The sequence below is a fragment of the Thunnus maccoyii genome, chromosome 18, assembly GCF_910596095.1.
Source record: "Thunnus maccoyii chromosome 18, fThuMac1.1, whole genome shotgun sequence".
NCBI classification, from domain to species: Eukaryota; Metazoa; Chordata; class Actinopteri; order Scombriformes; family Scombridae; genus Thunnus; species Thunnus maccoyii.
Window position 1 is genome coordinate 28,550,971 of NC_056550.1, and position 15,737 is coordinate 28,566,707.

Genomic DNA, 15,737 nt, shown 5'->3' on the forward strand with positions numbered 1-15,737 from the left:
ACTAATACAAATCCAGCTTTCATATTTCAAAAAACAGAACTATAAGAATTTTAGACAAAGCTACTTATAAAGAACCAAAAAACTGTTTATGAGATTAAAGGCTCTAAAATGATTTGGTCGACTTTAAAACTGTTGGCATCATGTTTAGAGCTACGTGTCAGGATGTTGACTGTCCTTCTTCTTGTGTTTCAGGTTTTGGCGTCAGGATGACTTCTCGAGTTTTGTCCGCCTTCTTCTTCATCACTTTGGTTTCATCTATCACTGCTGATACCACCGGCCTCAAACTGCGAATCACCAACAGAGCTCTGGATGTTTGTAAGATCTGCACACAGATTAAACACTAATCATCCGTCAGAAACACTTAAACTCTTATAGACTAAATATCTGCAAAGTGTCTTTACCTGCCTTCTAATGAACAGAAACTGATCAGCTCAAAACATTTACTCAAATATGATAAATCTGCAGTCAAAACAGTCTAAACAGTCTGAAGATAAAAACTTTACAAATCGTCATAAAAAAACAATGCATTAGTGTTTTAAAAGTTTCAGCTTGAAACATTCTCTTATTTAAACTCTGTAAAACTGATCAAACACGTCATCCTCTTCTTCTTCTTCTTCTTCTTCTTCTTGCGTTTGAAATGGATTCAAATGTAATGTTTGAATGTAAAATATTTATTAACTCTGAAACTGACAGTATTTAAAAAACAAATCCATTATGAAATTTAATATATACTTAAAACACATAACAGAATAATATTTTATTAATCAGAACTGTGAAATGTTTGATTATTATTTTTCAAGTTTATTGGACTTAATGTTAATTGTTTTGACTTTATCTGTTCAGAAGTGTAAAATAGTTTCCTCCATAAAAATGAACAATACAGAGCATCAATTCAGCAGCATGAATTATTTCAAATATCTTGTTATGTCATGCTGGTATTTTTTCTGTCAGAACAGATTAATTAAGGAAATGTTTCAGGAACAACAAACAGCTGCGTAGAAATCCGCCTTTGTTCCAACAGTATGTTACTACTATACTATATATCATTAAAACGCTGATAAAACAACAGAAATAAAAAAACAAACAGCTGCTTGATCAATAAAAACAGACTCAGCAGTTTATCTTGATGTGAACAGATGACAGAAAGTATAAACATTCTCCAAAATGTCAGCAGCGTTAAATCAATAATTACAAAACTTCACAGAGAATCATCAACAACTCCACTGTTAGCAAAATGACCACATGTTCACTGAAAACACATTATTTGTATTTGTATAGAAAAATTAGTAGTATTTGTAGTGTGTTTTCAGTGAAGTATTAGTAGCATTTGTGCTGTGTTTTCAGTAAAGTATTAGTAATATTTGTACTGTGTTTTCAGTGTAGTATTAGTTGTATTGGCAGTGTGTTTTCAGATAAGTATTAGTAGTATTTGTACTGTATTTTAGGAAAGAATTAGGAGTATTTGTACTGGTGTTTTCAGTGAAGTGTTAGTAATGTTTGTAGTGTGTTTTCAGTGAAGTATTAGTAGTTATTGTACTGTGTTGTCAGTAAAGTATTAGTAGTATTTGTACCATGTTTTCAGTGAAGTATTAGCAATATTGGCAGTGTGTTTTCAGATATGTATTAATATTATTAGTATTGTGTTTTCAGTAAAGTATTAGCAGTATTTGTACTGTATTTTAGTAAAATGTTAGTAGTATTTGTACTGCGTTTTCAGTGAAGTATTAGTAGTATTTGTACTGTGTTCTTGCAGTGAAGGATCTTGGTCTGGAGTATATGCAGACTCTGGTTAATCACCGTTTTGCAGACTTCAATTTTCAAGGGCGCATATTTAAGGCGACCATCAAAGGGTAAAATATCATCAATTAATATTTTATTATTAATTAATTATTTTATTATCATGTTTATTTGTTTCTTTATTTTCTCCTTCTTAAAAATGTGTTTCAATTTTATCCTTGTATTTTCTTTTTAAATTTTCTTTTTTGTTTTAAATTTGTATTATTATTTTATTTGGGTTTTTTTTATAATTTAGATTCTCACTCTTAAAAATTGTTTCCTGTCTGTCCCATATAAAGACATGATTACTGAATGTAAATACATATAAGGATGCTGCTGAAACAAAGTGACCATAAACAATATTGAAATATCCTCTCCTGGTTTCCCCTCCCTGTTTCCTCTCCTTGTTTCCTGGTTTCCTCTCCTTGTTTCCTTTCAGGTTCAAATTCACTTATCTGTCAGTGAATCCGGCTCAAACAGCTGTTAGTTTCCAGCCGAACTCTGGTCTCCAGTTTGAAATCAGGAACATGGGCTTCTCCGGGGAGTTTGTTCGATCATTCTACATGCATTTCCTCTGGAGAGACCGTCGGTACGTAGAAAATTTGATGCCTCAACTACAGCACAGTTATGATCAGTGTTTTTAATGTAACAATGGGTTTGATGAGTCTTTGCAATGTGGTCATTTCACATCTCTTTGCGGTCGTTTTACGTCTCTTTGTGGTCGTTTTATGTCTCTTTGTGGTCATTTTACCTTTCTTTGTGGTCATTTACATCACTTTGTGGTTGTAACCCTGGCAAAGGCACCAGGGATACACTTCTTTTTTTCCAAGTAAAATGAAAACAGCTAAAGTCATACACAAATATAAGGCTGGAGATAGACACATACTCTCAAAATATAGACCTGTTTCTTTGTTTTCACAAAAATATTCTATTCAAGATGAGACAATTTTATCACAAAATAAAATATGCTATGTGATCAACAGTATGGATTTAGAAACAATAGGACTACTTCATTTGCACTCATGGAATTTGTGGGGAAGGTAACAACTCCTATGGAAAATAAAAAATATTCTGTAGGAGTATTCCTAGATCTGAAAAAAAGAATTTCATACAGTTGACCATGACATATTATTAATAAAACTTCTGTTCTAAACTAGCTGTTCTAAAATCACTGTAAACAACGGCCTCTTGGTGCGTATTGCTTTTATAATATGGTTACTGCATATACCTGGGAAGGTTTCATAAATAAACACACAAAGCAACAAAATTGCAATAATTTATTTATATTTTTATTTAATTTATTATTTTTAACCCACGGATGCAGCAACATAGAGTGGAAAGCATGCTCAAAGATGGGGTGATTTTTAACATTTGTATAGATATCACCATTAATCGTGCAAGTGCTGAAGTAGTATTCAATCATGTTAGCACTCTTCTTTGCTGGTACAAGAGTGTTTAGGATATTGCTCCAGCATCTTCTCTCATTGTAGTTTGAGTGCCAGTAAGATTGCAGGGATGATTCACATTTATGCCCCTTCAAAAACATGATTTCTCTTGCCTCTAGGCCAGCATCAGAGAGTTTGTGTACAGTGGTGCTTTGCGAGCAGTGGTTGGTGTAGATTGTCTCAGTTCCGGCTGCTTTACAGATCCATCTGTTGCATACCTAACGTTAGGAAAAAGAAAAAAAATGTTCCCATCATGTTGGAGTTACATTATAACCACATATGTATCAACCATCGACAGCTATTATGCTCACTTTCCCCTATAGCTGTTGTCACTTGCCAACCATATCATTTTTGTTACAGTTTAGAGTAACCAAGCTACGCTGTAACAAAAAAAGTTGCATCATTAACTTACCATAGATTGACAGTGTAGTTTGGATGGAGATAAAAGGCAAGTGGATTTGGCAGCAGCAACAAGAGGTATTTCTCCAATGAAGCGACAGGACAGAGTGGGTTCCCTGGCTGCTCAAACATAAATCCCCATAGGTTCTCTTTGTTTCTTTCGCTGGCATCCTTTTGTTTTTTGTGCATTCATTGAATGGAACTTAGCAAAAATTCAAGCAGGAAGGAAGTTTCCCTCTCTGTAGCTGTCCGTTGTCATTCCAGAGCAATTGTTGTGAATGGCACACATGTTACTCACTTTTTTCTGCATCCTATTGCTGTCTCGTAAGCTCACGGCTGACTCTGAGCACGATCTTTTCCTGGATGATCCAGACCCCGAGATCAACCTATTGCCAGAGACTGTATCTACTTCTTTGGGCGGTCAGTGCAGGAGCGCTCGTCTGGCACTACAAGAAGACTCCTTTACACATGAGTCAGATCTCCTCTCTTCTCAGCTCCAAGACTGCGGCATTACTCCAGCCACGGGTCTCCCCCTTTCCCAGCTTTGTGAGCTTGCAAAGGAAGCAATTCAGCCACGATCCGGCTGAGCATTCACCTCCAGCTCTAGCTGGCCCAACTTCCTTACCTCGCTTTTCTATTCATGCCCCTCCTGCTACTTCAGGCCACTCCAACGTAGGCTCCTCCTAACCACTTCACAGTTTCTGGCCAACTCCGTCCAATCCATCAACGCTCATTTGCTATCCCTGGAAAACACCTCAGCCGCAGCCTCTTCTTTCGTTGCAACTCAGGCAGCTATGCTGCAGCCAGCCTCCTCACTCAGCTTGCCCTCCACATCCTCCCAGTCTGAAGCCATCCAACACGCACTGGCCTCAGCCATCCCAGCCCCAGCTCTAAGTAGGGAGTATATTTCCCTCCCCTGAGTGCAATAAAGCCATCGCCACAGGCACTAATATCCTAATGTCCGCTGATCTCCAGCTGAACAGAGACCTATCCATCGGGCAGTTTCTTGTAGCTTTCGGTGACATTATCTGCTCAGTCTTCCCCGAGAGGAGACAGGAATTTGACTCATACATGTTGCTAATTGGTGATCTCCATCTAAATCACGGAAAGAATATCTTCTATCTGTATCACAAAGCACTCTCAAGGAAAGCCGCGCTGTACATCACACAATCTAACATTCGCTTGAAATGGGCTGTTTTGGACACGGAATTGCTGATCATGGTTGCTGGAGGCACTCAAATGGTTTCTTGCATCACCTGCGGAGATCCAGGTCACACCGCTTCCCTCTGCCCTTCCATGCCATTACAGCCTCCGCCCGCTGCACATTCAATGGCTCGTCAGCCTCCCCTCACCACTGACTCCCATGGCCAACAGGTGCATCTTTTCAATAGTATGCCCATTTGCATTCATTTCAATGAAAATGTTTGTTCTTTCCCCAGCTGCCATTTTCTTCACATCTGCAGCAATTGCAAAGACGCTCATCCCTGGTCAGTCTGCCCCTGGTGCACCAGCCAGGCCCCCTTAAGACAGGAGAACCGACGCAGTTCAAAGACATTATGAACAATCGTCCCTCTACTCCAATAAATGTTCTTTCCTTGGCAGCAGAACTGTCTTCTCATCCTGATTCTGTATTTGTAGATTATGTCATTACTGGTCTCAGGGGTTTCGGGTCGGGGTTCTCTCACTTCCCTCAGTTAATTACCTAGCAAAAAACCTCCAGTCTGCAGTCGAAGAGCCAGAGGTAATTTCTCAGCTGTTAGAGAAAGAGGTAAATGATTACGTCATCGACCCATTTGAGTCCTCCAAGTCCCGTAGGAGTATCCACGAGGAAATATTCAGGAACGAAAAGATCTATCTGCTCCTCGCTCCGGCCTCATTCCCAGTGTTAATAGCCCCATCCCACTAGAGTACTTCTCTCTCCATTATGCCTCCGTCGACAATGCCATTACATTAATAAAACTAGCAGGTCAAGGCACTTGGCTCTCCAAAGCAGATATTTTTGACGCTTTTAATATCGTCCCCATTCATCCCTCTCAGTGGCATCTCTTCAGCATCAGGCGGGAGAAAAAATACTATTTTGTAGCGCACCTGACATTCAGGTGCAGGAGCAGCCCATGTATATTTAACCTAGTCTCCGAGGCTCTCTGCTGGATCTTGTTAAACAGAGTCAGGGTTCCCTCCGTTCTTCACCTGCTGGACGATTTTCTCTTGATCTATCCCCCTCATGACAACTCAGGTTCATCCCTGTCCAAAGTGAAGCACTGTTTCCAGGCTCTTGGCATCCCCCTGTCAGAGAAAAAAACTCTCTGCCTGGATACGCGCCTCGAGTTTCTCTGCATTACACTAGATAGCATAGACATGAAAGCATCCCTTCCTCTCAATAAACTGCTATGCATACATGAGATCACTAAGTCCTCCTGTGCTGCTGCGACCATCACAAAGTGACAGCTGCTGTCCCTCCTTGGCCATCTGAACTTCACCATGCGCATCATCCCCCGGGGGTGCTCGTTTATCTCCTGCTTAATGGACTGGGCTTCCTCCATGCCCAACTTGCATGATCTCATCTCTCTAGATGAAGGGTGCAGCTCCGACCTGAGTTTCTGGTCTCACCTGCTTGATCACTGGAATGGCATCACTTCTTCTACGAAGAGCTAGCGCATTCCTCCGACTCCCTGAAGTTCTTCATGGATGCCATTTGCTACTGCATGGACGTTTGCCATTTCAAACCTACATTCGTGGGCTGGTGTCTGGGATTCAGTTCAACATTAGATGCTACGATCATTCTTTTCCTAGTTTATTTTCCAATCCAGCCATAAAAACCGACCATAGACAGACAGACTTTCTCTCTCTTGCATAGGATGCTTTACTCCTTCCATTGATACTTTGCTCGAAGCTGCATTTTAAGTGGCGAATTTACAACTCCCTCTGAGTCCTTTGATCCCAATAGAGACATTTCCTTCTCTGATCTAGCTTTCCATCCTAGTCACTTCAGTTTACGCCTTAAGCATTCAAAACATGGAGGTGCCTGCTCCGTCTTCGCTGCTCGCACTGATTCCACTTTCTGCCTTTTCAAGTCTATGATAAAATACCCCCATATCAGACTCAGCTCTAGCTCTCTCTCTCAATTATTTCTCATCCCAGGTAATCTTCCCCTATCCAAATTCTGGTTTAACCATCATTTAGGCAAGTCCTCATAAAAAGTGAATTATCCCCTCAGCTTTATTCAGGGCATTCTTTTAGGATAGGCATGGCTACTTCAGCCACCAACCAAGGCATTTCGTCCACCTCCCTGCAAAAAATGGGTCCTCCTCTGCCTACACATCCTAGATTCTCCCCGACCAACATCAACACAGTTCTTGCAAATCAAAGCCCTTTGTAGACGGAGCTCTTGCACCCATGCTTTGTGGTTGTTTTAAATGTCTTGGTGGTCATTTTACGTCTCTCTGTGATAATTTTAAATGTCTTTATGGTTGTTGTATGTCTCAATGTAGTCGTTTTAAGTCTCTGAGATTATTTAACGTCTCTTTGTTGTTGTTTTAAGTCTCTTTGTAGTTGTTTTAAAACTTTTTGGTCGTTTTAAATGTCTGTGGTTATTTTAAGTCCCTGTAATCATTTCACATCTCTCTGTGGTCATTTTATGTTTCTTTGTGGTCATTTTAAGTCGCTTTGTGGTCACTTCATGTCTTTGCAATGTGGTTTTGAATTTATTCATGTCGCAGACTCAGCACAAAATCCGTTACCTTCAGTGGAAGAGGTGTGAACATCAAGATTGGAGTGAATCTGAAGAGAAACCCACAAGGACGTCTGAATGTCCAGATATCAACCTGTGAAGTCAAAGCTGATCACATCATCACAAGGCACCACAGCATACTGGGGTAACACATGATTAAGATGTGGTCTGGATTAAGACCTAGTTTGAGTTGGTGTTCGATGGAGTCGCTGCTCTGTTTAGGTTATAATGACTCAGTGTTGTCATTGGTCAGGGATTCCTCAGGTAGAGCTCCAGGTGGGGATGTGACTCAAATGTCAAATGTCATTATGATCATCATCAAATGTTCATGAAATACTATTTAAGCTGAGCTGTAACATGTTGCAACTCTGCATCACAAACTGGCTCAGTGTGATGGGTCATAGGTACAAATGTAATGTTGACATATAAATAAAAAGAGCAGTTAAGATAAGTATTTATAGTGTGCTTCAGTATTTAAGTACATGTGACACATGCTAACATGCTGCTAGCATGGCTGAAAATCTCCTTCTGCCTTTAAATCATCAGCTGGTTGATCAGCTGTCTCTGATGTTAGAATGTGATGACCCTGATGATTCTGTTTGTTTGTTTCTAGGCGGCTTTGGGACTTACTCAAACCACTTTACCGATGGTTATTCAACCGCAAGGTTTGTTCCACCTTCAGTCTTTAACAGAAAACTAAACCAGGTCTGGATGAATCCCAAACCTGCTCAACCACGTGACAGGTGTGCCATTCAGACTGTAAAAACAAAAAACACACACGAGAGATTAGACATTAGTAAAGAGGTCTTCAGGAGACGTGGAGGAAACTATTTCTTCTTCTGTCTTCTGGAACAAGAGTTGAAGGTCAGTTCTGAGTCACCTGATTCACCTGAGCATCTGACTGAGCTAACATGCTAACATTTATAATATTTAATAATATTTTATCTTATTTTGTTGTATTTATTCTTGTTTTGCTGTTTTACTGCAAATTTTATGATTCTTTGCTTTAATGTTTAATCATGTTATGTTGCATGATAGAAATCAAATTTATTATTATTACTATGCCAACATGCTCACAGTGATAAGCACAGCAGGTGTTTACCATGTTCACCATTTTGGTTTAGCATGTTAGCATGCTAACATTTGCTAATTAAACACAAAGTACAGCTGAGGCTGATGGGAAAGTCAATATCTTTGCAGGTCTTGTCATAAACTAAAGTACTGGACAAATTTTGACCTGCTGGTGGCGCTAGAGGGAAAGTCAGAGGATCACCAAAGTCAGTAGGATTCATCCTCTGGGGAACATCAATGTTTGTAGAAAGTTTCAGTCGAGCTGATAGATGATGAGACATTTCAGTCTGAACCAAAGTCGTGGTTTGGACACTACAATCTTAAACAGAAAGGGCTGATAGTTCACCCTGAGATGCCAGCGAACATAAAATTGATGAACTAACTTAACATCAAAAATTCCAGTAGTACCTGCATAACAGCCCTGTCTGTTTGTCTCTCTGTCTCTCTGTCTGTCCTTAGTTTTGTCCTGCTGTTCAGGAGTACGCTGTGCCTAAAATCAATGCCATGTTGGAGAGCATCACCATGACAAAAAAGCTTCATGAAAGCTACAACCTCGACTACCACCTGAGCAGCGACATCACAGAAACCCCTTCATGCCTCGACGTGCCCTTCAGGGTGAGACACAAACATATAAAACATTAAATGTCACACACTGATCCTAAACATGAACAAAACAAAACTCCTTACTCTGAAATTCATTAGGTCTCCAAAGACTCTGTCAACTCTTTACATGAAAACAATATATTTTTTTGAATTTCACGTTGACATAAAAAAACAACAACAAATAGACGGGAAGTGAGGGAATGACTGAACAAACAATGAATGAGACACCTGAGGTTTGTGTTTATTCAGATGATTAACCTGGTGTGTTGTTAACGTCAATGTATTAGATTTAAAAGCAGAGAATTCCTCTGGACGTGTTTACAATCTGTAATAAAATGATTTGTGTGTTTCAGGGTGTATTTTTCAGGCAGGGGGAGACTGTTGACCTCAGCTCTATAAAGAGTCGTATGGATCCAGTTTTCAGTGAAAGTTACCGGATGGCTTATGTGGGCTTCTCTGAGTTCTTCTTCAACAGCATTGCGATGTCACTCCAGAAGACCGGACCTTTTAAGTTAACAATTCCAAAGGTGAGAACTGCTGAGAACCACCTGACAACCTTCACACGTCATCACAAACCAGCATCTCATATGATTCTTCACAGACCAACAGGAACCCTGAAAGTGTGGTTACCATGGTAACAGACAAATACATTGGGCCCAATTTTAACGATCTAAGTGCACTATTTAAAGCGCATGGCGCAAGTGCATTTAGGGTGCTGCACCCTTCTGTGGCCCTAATTTGTTGCAAATTTATTTTCGTGTGTTTTTTGAAAAGGTTTATTTTTTTAATTACAGCTTTGTTCTTTTTTTTGTTCTTTTTTTTAAATCATTGTGTTCAGTCATGGAGTAACAGGTAAAATCAGTGGGGTTTTAATTGTTGAAAGTATGGAAACCTGATCGCTGAAAATGTTAAAGAATATGTGTTAAAAAAAAAAAAATTAATTTAATTTTAATAATGTAAAAAATCATCATACACAGTTGTCAGGACTTGATCAGCTCTCCAAGGTGCTGATCCTGCTGCTGCGCCTCAACCTGACGGGTCCGTTTAAATACCTACGTGTATTGCCACGATTTGGTCAAATAATTAGACAATGTCATCTGGCATTATTGTGATTCGCTAATTCTGATAAATAATAACTAACCATTATAACATGAATTTTTAAAAATATGTTAATGTACACAATAATAATCTTTAACATTGTAATCCTTTTATTTGTAAGCTGTTGCATGTCTGTGTGCTGCTGCCTGTCCATGTGTGTAACAAGCAGAGTGTATGTTGTGCACCCACCTATGTAGCTGCATATCTCTGTCTTGATAATGTGCCCCTAAAATAACAGTGAGACGCTGCACCATTGACTTCAGACAAGGTCTTTGTTGGTCAATCTGCCTCAAGATATAAATGTGCCAACAATGCACCCGACCACACCTCATCTTAAGGCCAACATGCCCATGGGCGCTCAGATGGGCGCAAGTGTATTTGCTATTTAAACAACATGGGTGCTGGATGGGAAAATGACAAATGCGTTGTCTTAAATTAGCAAAGACACTTGTGTTGTATATCTTATTTACAACACTGAGTGTAGTCCTTCAGTGCTTCATCCTCTGAACACCACAGGATGGCGACTGTAACACACAAACTGCAAGAAGTACACTACCCCTCTGAACTTTAAACTTTAAATCAATCATCTCACATCCTCTTCGCTGTTCAATTCAGGCTGCAGCCCACAGTACACATGGCCTATCTGTCATGCCCTCCACTTCTGTCTTCTCCTAGTGTGTGTGTGTGTGTGTGTTTGTGGGTGTGTCTCTCTCTCCCCCTTGTCTATGCCCAAATTACAGGAGTGGAGACAGGTATGTGGGAGTCAGGCGATCAGCTGCCATCCATCAGGAGTTCTCCTTAAATATTGGGTTCAACCTCCTACTCACCGCCAGACTCTTTCTCACCGTCAGTCGCGCTTCAAGCCTCCTAACTTTACGTCTGTTCAGTTTCGACAGCATCACTAATCTCTGTTTCTGTGTTTCTATAGTTTTTGCCTTTGCCTGCCTGCAGCCCTTGTCTCCTGGCTTCCTGCCTCACCTGCACAGCCCATCCCTCTGCCTGGCTCCCCGCTCCATTCCCTCTGCCCAGCCTCACGCCCAGCCCAAGCCCCAGGTTCCCGGCTACCAGCCCAGACCTTGGCTCAAACCTCCCAGCTACCACTTTGCAAATAAAATCCTCTTCCAACACCGCTCGCTGCCTCTTGCCTCGGTGTCCTGCTCTTGAGTTCACTAGCCTAGCCTTAACACTATCATTTGTTAAAATCTTGATATTGATTTGGGGACCATCACATAGGTGGATAGCTATCTAGTCGTGTTGTTAAACATTCTGTCAATTTATATTTACTGTTTGTCAACCGTACCCAGTGTTAATAACTTTGAATCTTGCTAGCATAGTGTTAGCTTTCTGGCTCATAGCTGAGCCAAAGGCCTCTATGAGCTGAGAAGATTAGAAATATCTCCCGTTGCTGAGTCGTATCTAAGGTTCTTCCTATTTGCTGGAGTAGTGAACAATGTTTCCATTGCATAAGAACCTTATGGTATGGTAATGATTGTTCCAGGTATTGGTCAAACCCTCAGGTGTTACCAGAGAAACTGAGTTATGGCTTGTGAAAAACGCATGAAAATATGAATTAATGGTCTTAATTTTTTTTTTTGGCAAGTGACCATGGTATAAGTGGGATAATTCCCTTCAAGGTGTCCATAATCTGGAATTAATGAACTCAACAAGCCTATAGTTTGAGATAAAATAATTTTATTTTTGTTAAATGATCCCGAAAAATAAAAAATGAAATAAAAAACGTGAATGCTGCTCTTCCTCTCATCACTTCAACAGCTAAGCTCCCTTAAAGAACGTGCTCTGGCTGCTGTGGGACTCTCTACGGTAAGATATACAAATGGTAGAAACAGTAGAATAGTGAATTGTTCATGTTTTAAATTTCTTTGTGCTCATTTTAAATCTCTTTGTGCTTGTTTTACATCTCTTTGCTTGTTTGCTCGTTTTAAAGGTTCAGTTTGAAGAATTTAGTGGCATCTAGCAGAATGGACTTGGCAGAAATGTAATATAATATTAATAAGTTTTTTTTAATTAGTGTATCCCATGTAAATAAGAATCATAGTGTTTTTGTCTCCTTACAATGAGCTCTTTATATCTACATAGGAAGCGGGTCCTCTTCTACAGAGTCCACCATGTTGCACTGCCATGTTTCTACAGTAGCCCACAATGGTCAAACCAAACACTGGCTTAGAGAAGGACTTTCGCATTTTTCACAAGTTTCACGGCTACTGTAGGTTCTCCTACACACTTGGAAGGGGAGGGTGAGGGGATGGCTATTCATTTGGTTGCAATCTGCAACCACACCGATAGATGCCACTAAAACCTACACACTATTCCTTTAAATCTCTTTGTGCTCGTTTAAATCTCTTTATGGCATTTTTGAGTATCCTTGTAGTTAGTAATCTAAATCTTTGTTCTAAATCTTTGTAGTTGTTTTGTGTGTCTTTGAAATTGTTTTGAGTCTTTTTATAGAAGAAACTGCAAAGAAAAAAATCAGGAATTATTTACTGTTATTTACAGTTATAAACCGAGCAGCAGAGCAGCAAACAACAGCTGGAAGCAGTTCACACAGTTCAGTGTCCAGGCTGCTGCTTGGGTTGTTTTGTGTATTTCATTATGACAGTATACTGTATACTGCTGGTTGAATCTTCTGTTGTGCTGGTTTCCTGCTGCTGATGCTGTTTCTTTAACTGTAGGGTCGTATCAAATTGAAGCTCGCTCAGTCGCCCACAGTCAGGATCAGTAGAAATGGAGTCTCTGCCACTGTGAATGCCAGAGTCCAATCTTTAGCAAGACCAGCTAACAAGAATCCAACCGTTCCTGTGGTAAACACACAACACACACACACACACACAAATACAACCAGACTGAACAATTCATCGCTGCAGTGTTTTTAACGTCCATCTCACAGAACAGATACTTCGGTTTTAACGTTGTCTATGACGACAGATGAACACTTGAAGTTTTCAAACTAGTGATTTCCTAAATCAAGTTGTACAATTAAAACTTAAAGAATAATTATCTGGTAAACACATCCATAAGTCACATCAGGAAGTGACTGCGGCATCACAAACCTAGCCAAAGCCAAACCTATAGGACTGAATGGGTGCCATTTTTAGTCTATTATCCAGCTCTTATAATACATCCATGATTTCCTGCAGGCCTGCCAGGTGGATATCAAGGTCGACATCAAAGGAAACCGTCTGATCCTTCGTTCTACAAAGCCTGTCAAGTAAGAACAAAACACACACTCACATACAGATCAACCTTTATTAGTATTTTTAATAATGAAAATAAATGATAATAAATAATCATAGTAAAGGCTATTTCTAATGTAACACAAAGTGCTGAACATAAATGCAAAGAATCAAAGCATTTACAATAAAACATGTGAAGGTACATCAGACATTCTGAGCTGAAGTACCCATTCACCACTCGTCATGTTCAACATGTGTATATTTTTAATGATTTTAAGGTGGATATTAAGGAACATGACAAAAAGAAAAGACTTTTTCATGAAATTAAATCGTTACCTTTAACGTCACATTTGCATTCCTATAGTACTAATACTATAGTACTAATACTAATAATACTAATTGGGATGACAGAAGCTGGATCTTTCAAGTTGGGCTGCAACTAAGGATTATTTTATTGACTGATTAATCTGTTTATTATTTTCTCAATTAATTGATTGATTATATAATCCATAAAATGTCAGAAAATGGTGAAAAATGTCTACAACTGTTTCCCAAAGCCCAAGATGACAGCCCCTTGTTTTGTCCACAACACAAAAATATTCAGTTTACTGTCACAGAGGACTAAAGTAACCAGAAAATATTCACATTCAAGAAGCTGAAATAAGAAAATTTGGACTGTTTTTCTTTAAAAATGACTCAAACCGATTAAACGATTATCAAAATAATTGGTGATTAATGTAATAGTTGGCAACTAAGTGATTAATTGACTAATCGTTGAAGCTCTACTTTCAACTGTTTGCAAACTTTTTCTTTTTCAGATGTAAACTCAAACCTAAAACATTCAAAGGAAGATTTATGGTAAGAAAACGTTCTTGTAATATTATTATTATTATTAATAATAATAACAACAATAATAATAATAATAATAATAATAACAATAGCTGTTTCTGTGCAGGCGCTGTTCGTTAACATCGGCATAAACAGATATATTACAGGCACCTTGAAGCGTAAGCACTTAACTACACACTTCACTGTTATTCTTATTATATATATATATATATATATATATATATATATATATATATATATATTTAATGTGTGTGTGTGTATGTGTGTGTGTGTGTTCAGGCTTGATTGAAGGGCTTTTGATCCCTCTGCCTAAAGGAGTCCGCTACACTGAGGGGAAGATCGACTATCATGACGTGAGTTTGCGCCTCATTATATCACAGACCACATTATAGTAGACCTGCCAACCCTGGACGAATATTTTGAGTACCAATTCGGTTACTTAGATGCAACAGACGTGAATAACTGCTGTTCACACAATGAATTATTGTCCATAATTTGCATACATACACATTAAAGTACATCATTTGCATACATACAGCAGTCAAACAGACAAACACTGATATGAAAATTCTTGATACCAATAATGGATTGTTTACAGAAATATCTGCAGATGCCAGTACTGTTAGTTGGTTATTTCTGCTATACATTAATCTACCACTACTGCTGCTTTTATAGTTTTTATTGTTTACACATCCACAATAATCAAACTTTAAGCCAATTTGGTTTCTGAAAATATGATTATCAGCTAATGAAAAAAGTAAAATAAAAATAAAAGATGATGACAACGACCCTAAACTGCCTAAACAGACTATTTTGTGGCTATAGTGAAATAAATATTTTAAACTGGTTAATACAGCTGCTCTAATTATAGGTAGGCTATTATATAATGGTATGATGACCTAATAACAACAGAAATCTGTCACTACCTGTGTTGTTGTGGTTGCAGGGCTTCGTGGTGATTGGAGGGAGCCTGAACTTCACTCCAGCTGGGAGGAGGACGGTGCTGAAAAGAATCGGCAGAGTTTAACATGAGCTACTTTCTGTATCTTACAAACTTTGCTGTTTTCAGTCAGTCACACCAAATCTCATATGATTAATGTTAAATTTAACAAATCACATTTAAAGACAGAAACAGCAGGTTGGTGATGATCCTGTTAGCTTTCACTTTCTCTCTCATGTAATCGCTGATTTTAGATTTGACGCTTGTGCAGTTGTGATACTTCTGTACCTGCATTAGTACTGTTACAACAAGGTAAAAGTACTATTATTAGTGTCACATCCCGCTGCAGCTTTTTACTCTTACAACTTGTTATCCTGATTCTTTCTCTACAATAAAACGCTTCAGCATCACTGACTCGTGTTTTTATTTAGAACAGAATTTTTGGAGTTTCTCAGGTACTAAATAGTGGAATCTTTTACTCACTTAAATCAAATGTTGGAGGGTAAATGTACAGATCAGATCTCATTCTTCATCATTATCCTCTTCACTCCAGGGAAACTCCTTCCCCTGAAAGACAGGCGGTGTTTTAATCAAAGTATGGAAGCCCTGAAAGTCAAGTGAGAAAAAAATATTTC

General features: G+C 38.9%; 1 protein-coding gene and 1 long non-coding RNA gene across 2 annotated transcripts; one reads left to right on the plus strand and one right to left on the minus strand.

Annotated features, from left to right (window-relative positions):
• The first annotated feature begins 175 nt into the window (after positions 1-175).
• LOC121884484 (phospholipid transfer protein-like) lies at positions 176-15,466 on the plus strand. The gene is made up of 14 exons (XM_042393328.1): positions 176-315; positions 1,754-1,850; positions 2,216-2,365; positions 7,340-7,495; positions 7,964-8,015; positions 8,881-9,036; positions 9,378-9,551; positions 11,896-11,943; positions 12,813-12,941; positions 13,278-13,348; positions 14,132-14,171; positions 14,269-14,320; positions 14,442-14,515; positions 15,109-15,466. Exons 1-14 carry the CDS (start codon positions 207-209, stop codon positions 15,187-15,189), a joined length of 1,389 nt encoding a protein of 462 aa, XP_042249262.1. The 5' UTR covers positions 176-206; the 3' UTR covers positions 15,190-15,466.
• On the minus strand, positions 12,951-15,737 carry LOC121884565. Its single transcript, XR_006092365.1, has 3 exons — positions 15,586-15,737; positions 15,089-15,165; positions 12,951-13,341 (listed from the first exon to the last, which is right to left on the minus strand). It is a non-coding gene; the product is annotated as an uncharacterized LOC121884565 (long non-coding RNA).

Coding starts and splice junctions, on each gene's coding strand:
- LOC121884484 (XM_042393328.1), top strand. CDS start 207: ATGACTTCTCGAGTTTTGTCCGCCTTCTTCTTCATCACTTTGGTTTCA. Junction 7,496..7,963: donor AGGCACCACAGCATACTGGG/GTAACACATGAT, acceptor GTTTGTTTCTAG/GCGGCTTTGGGACTTACTCA. Junction 9,037..9,377: donor GCCTCGACGTGCCCTTCAGG/GTGAGACACAAA, acceptor TGTGTGTTTCAG/GGTGTATTTTTCAGGCAGGG.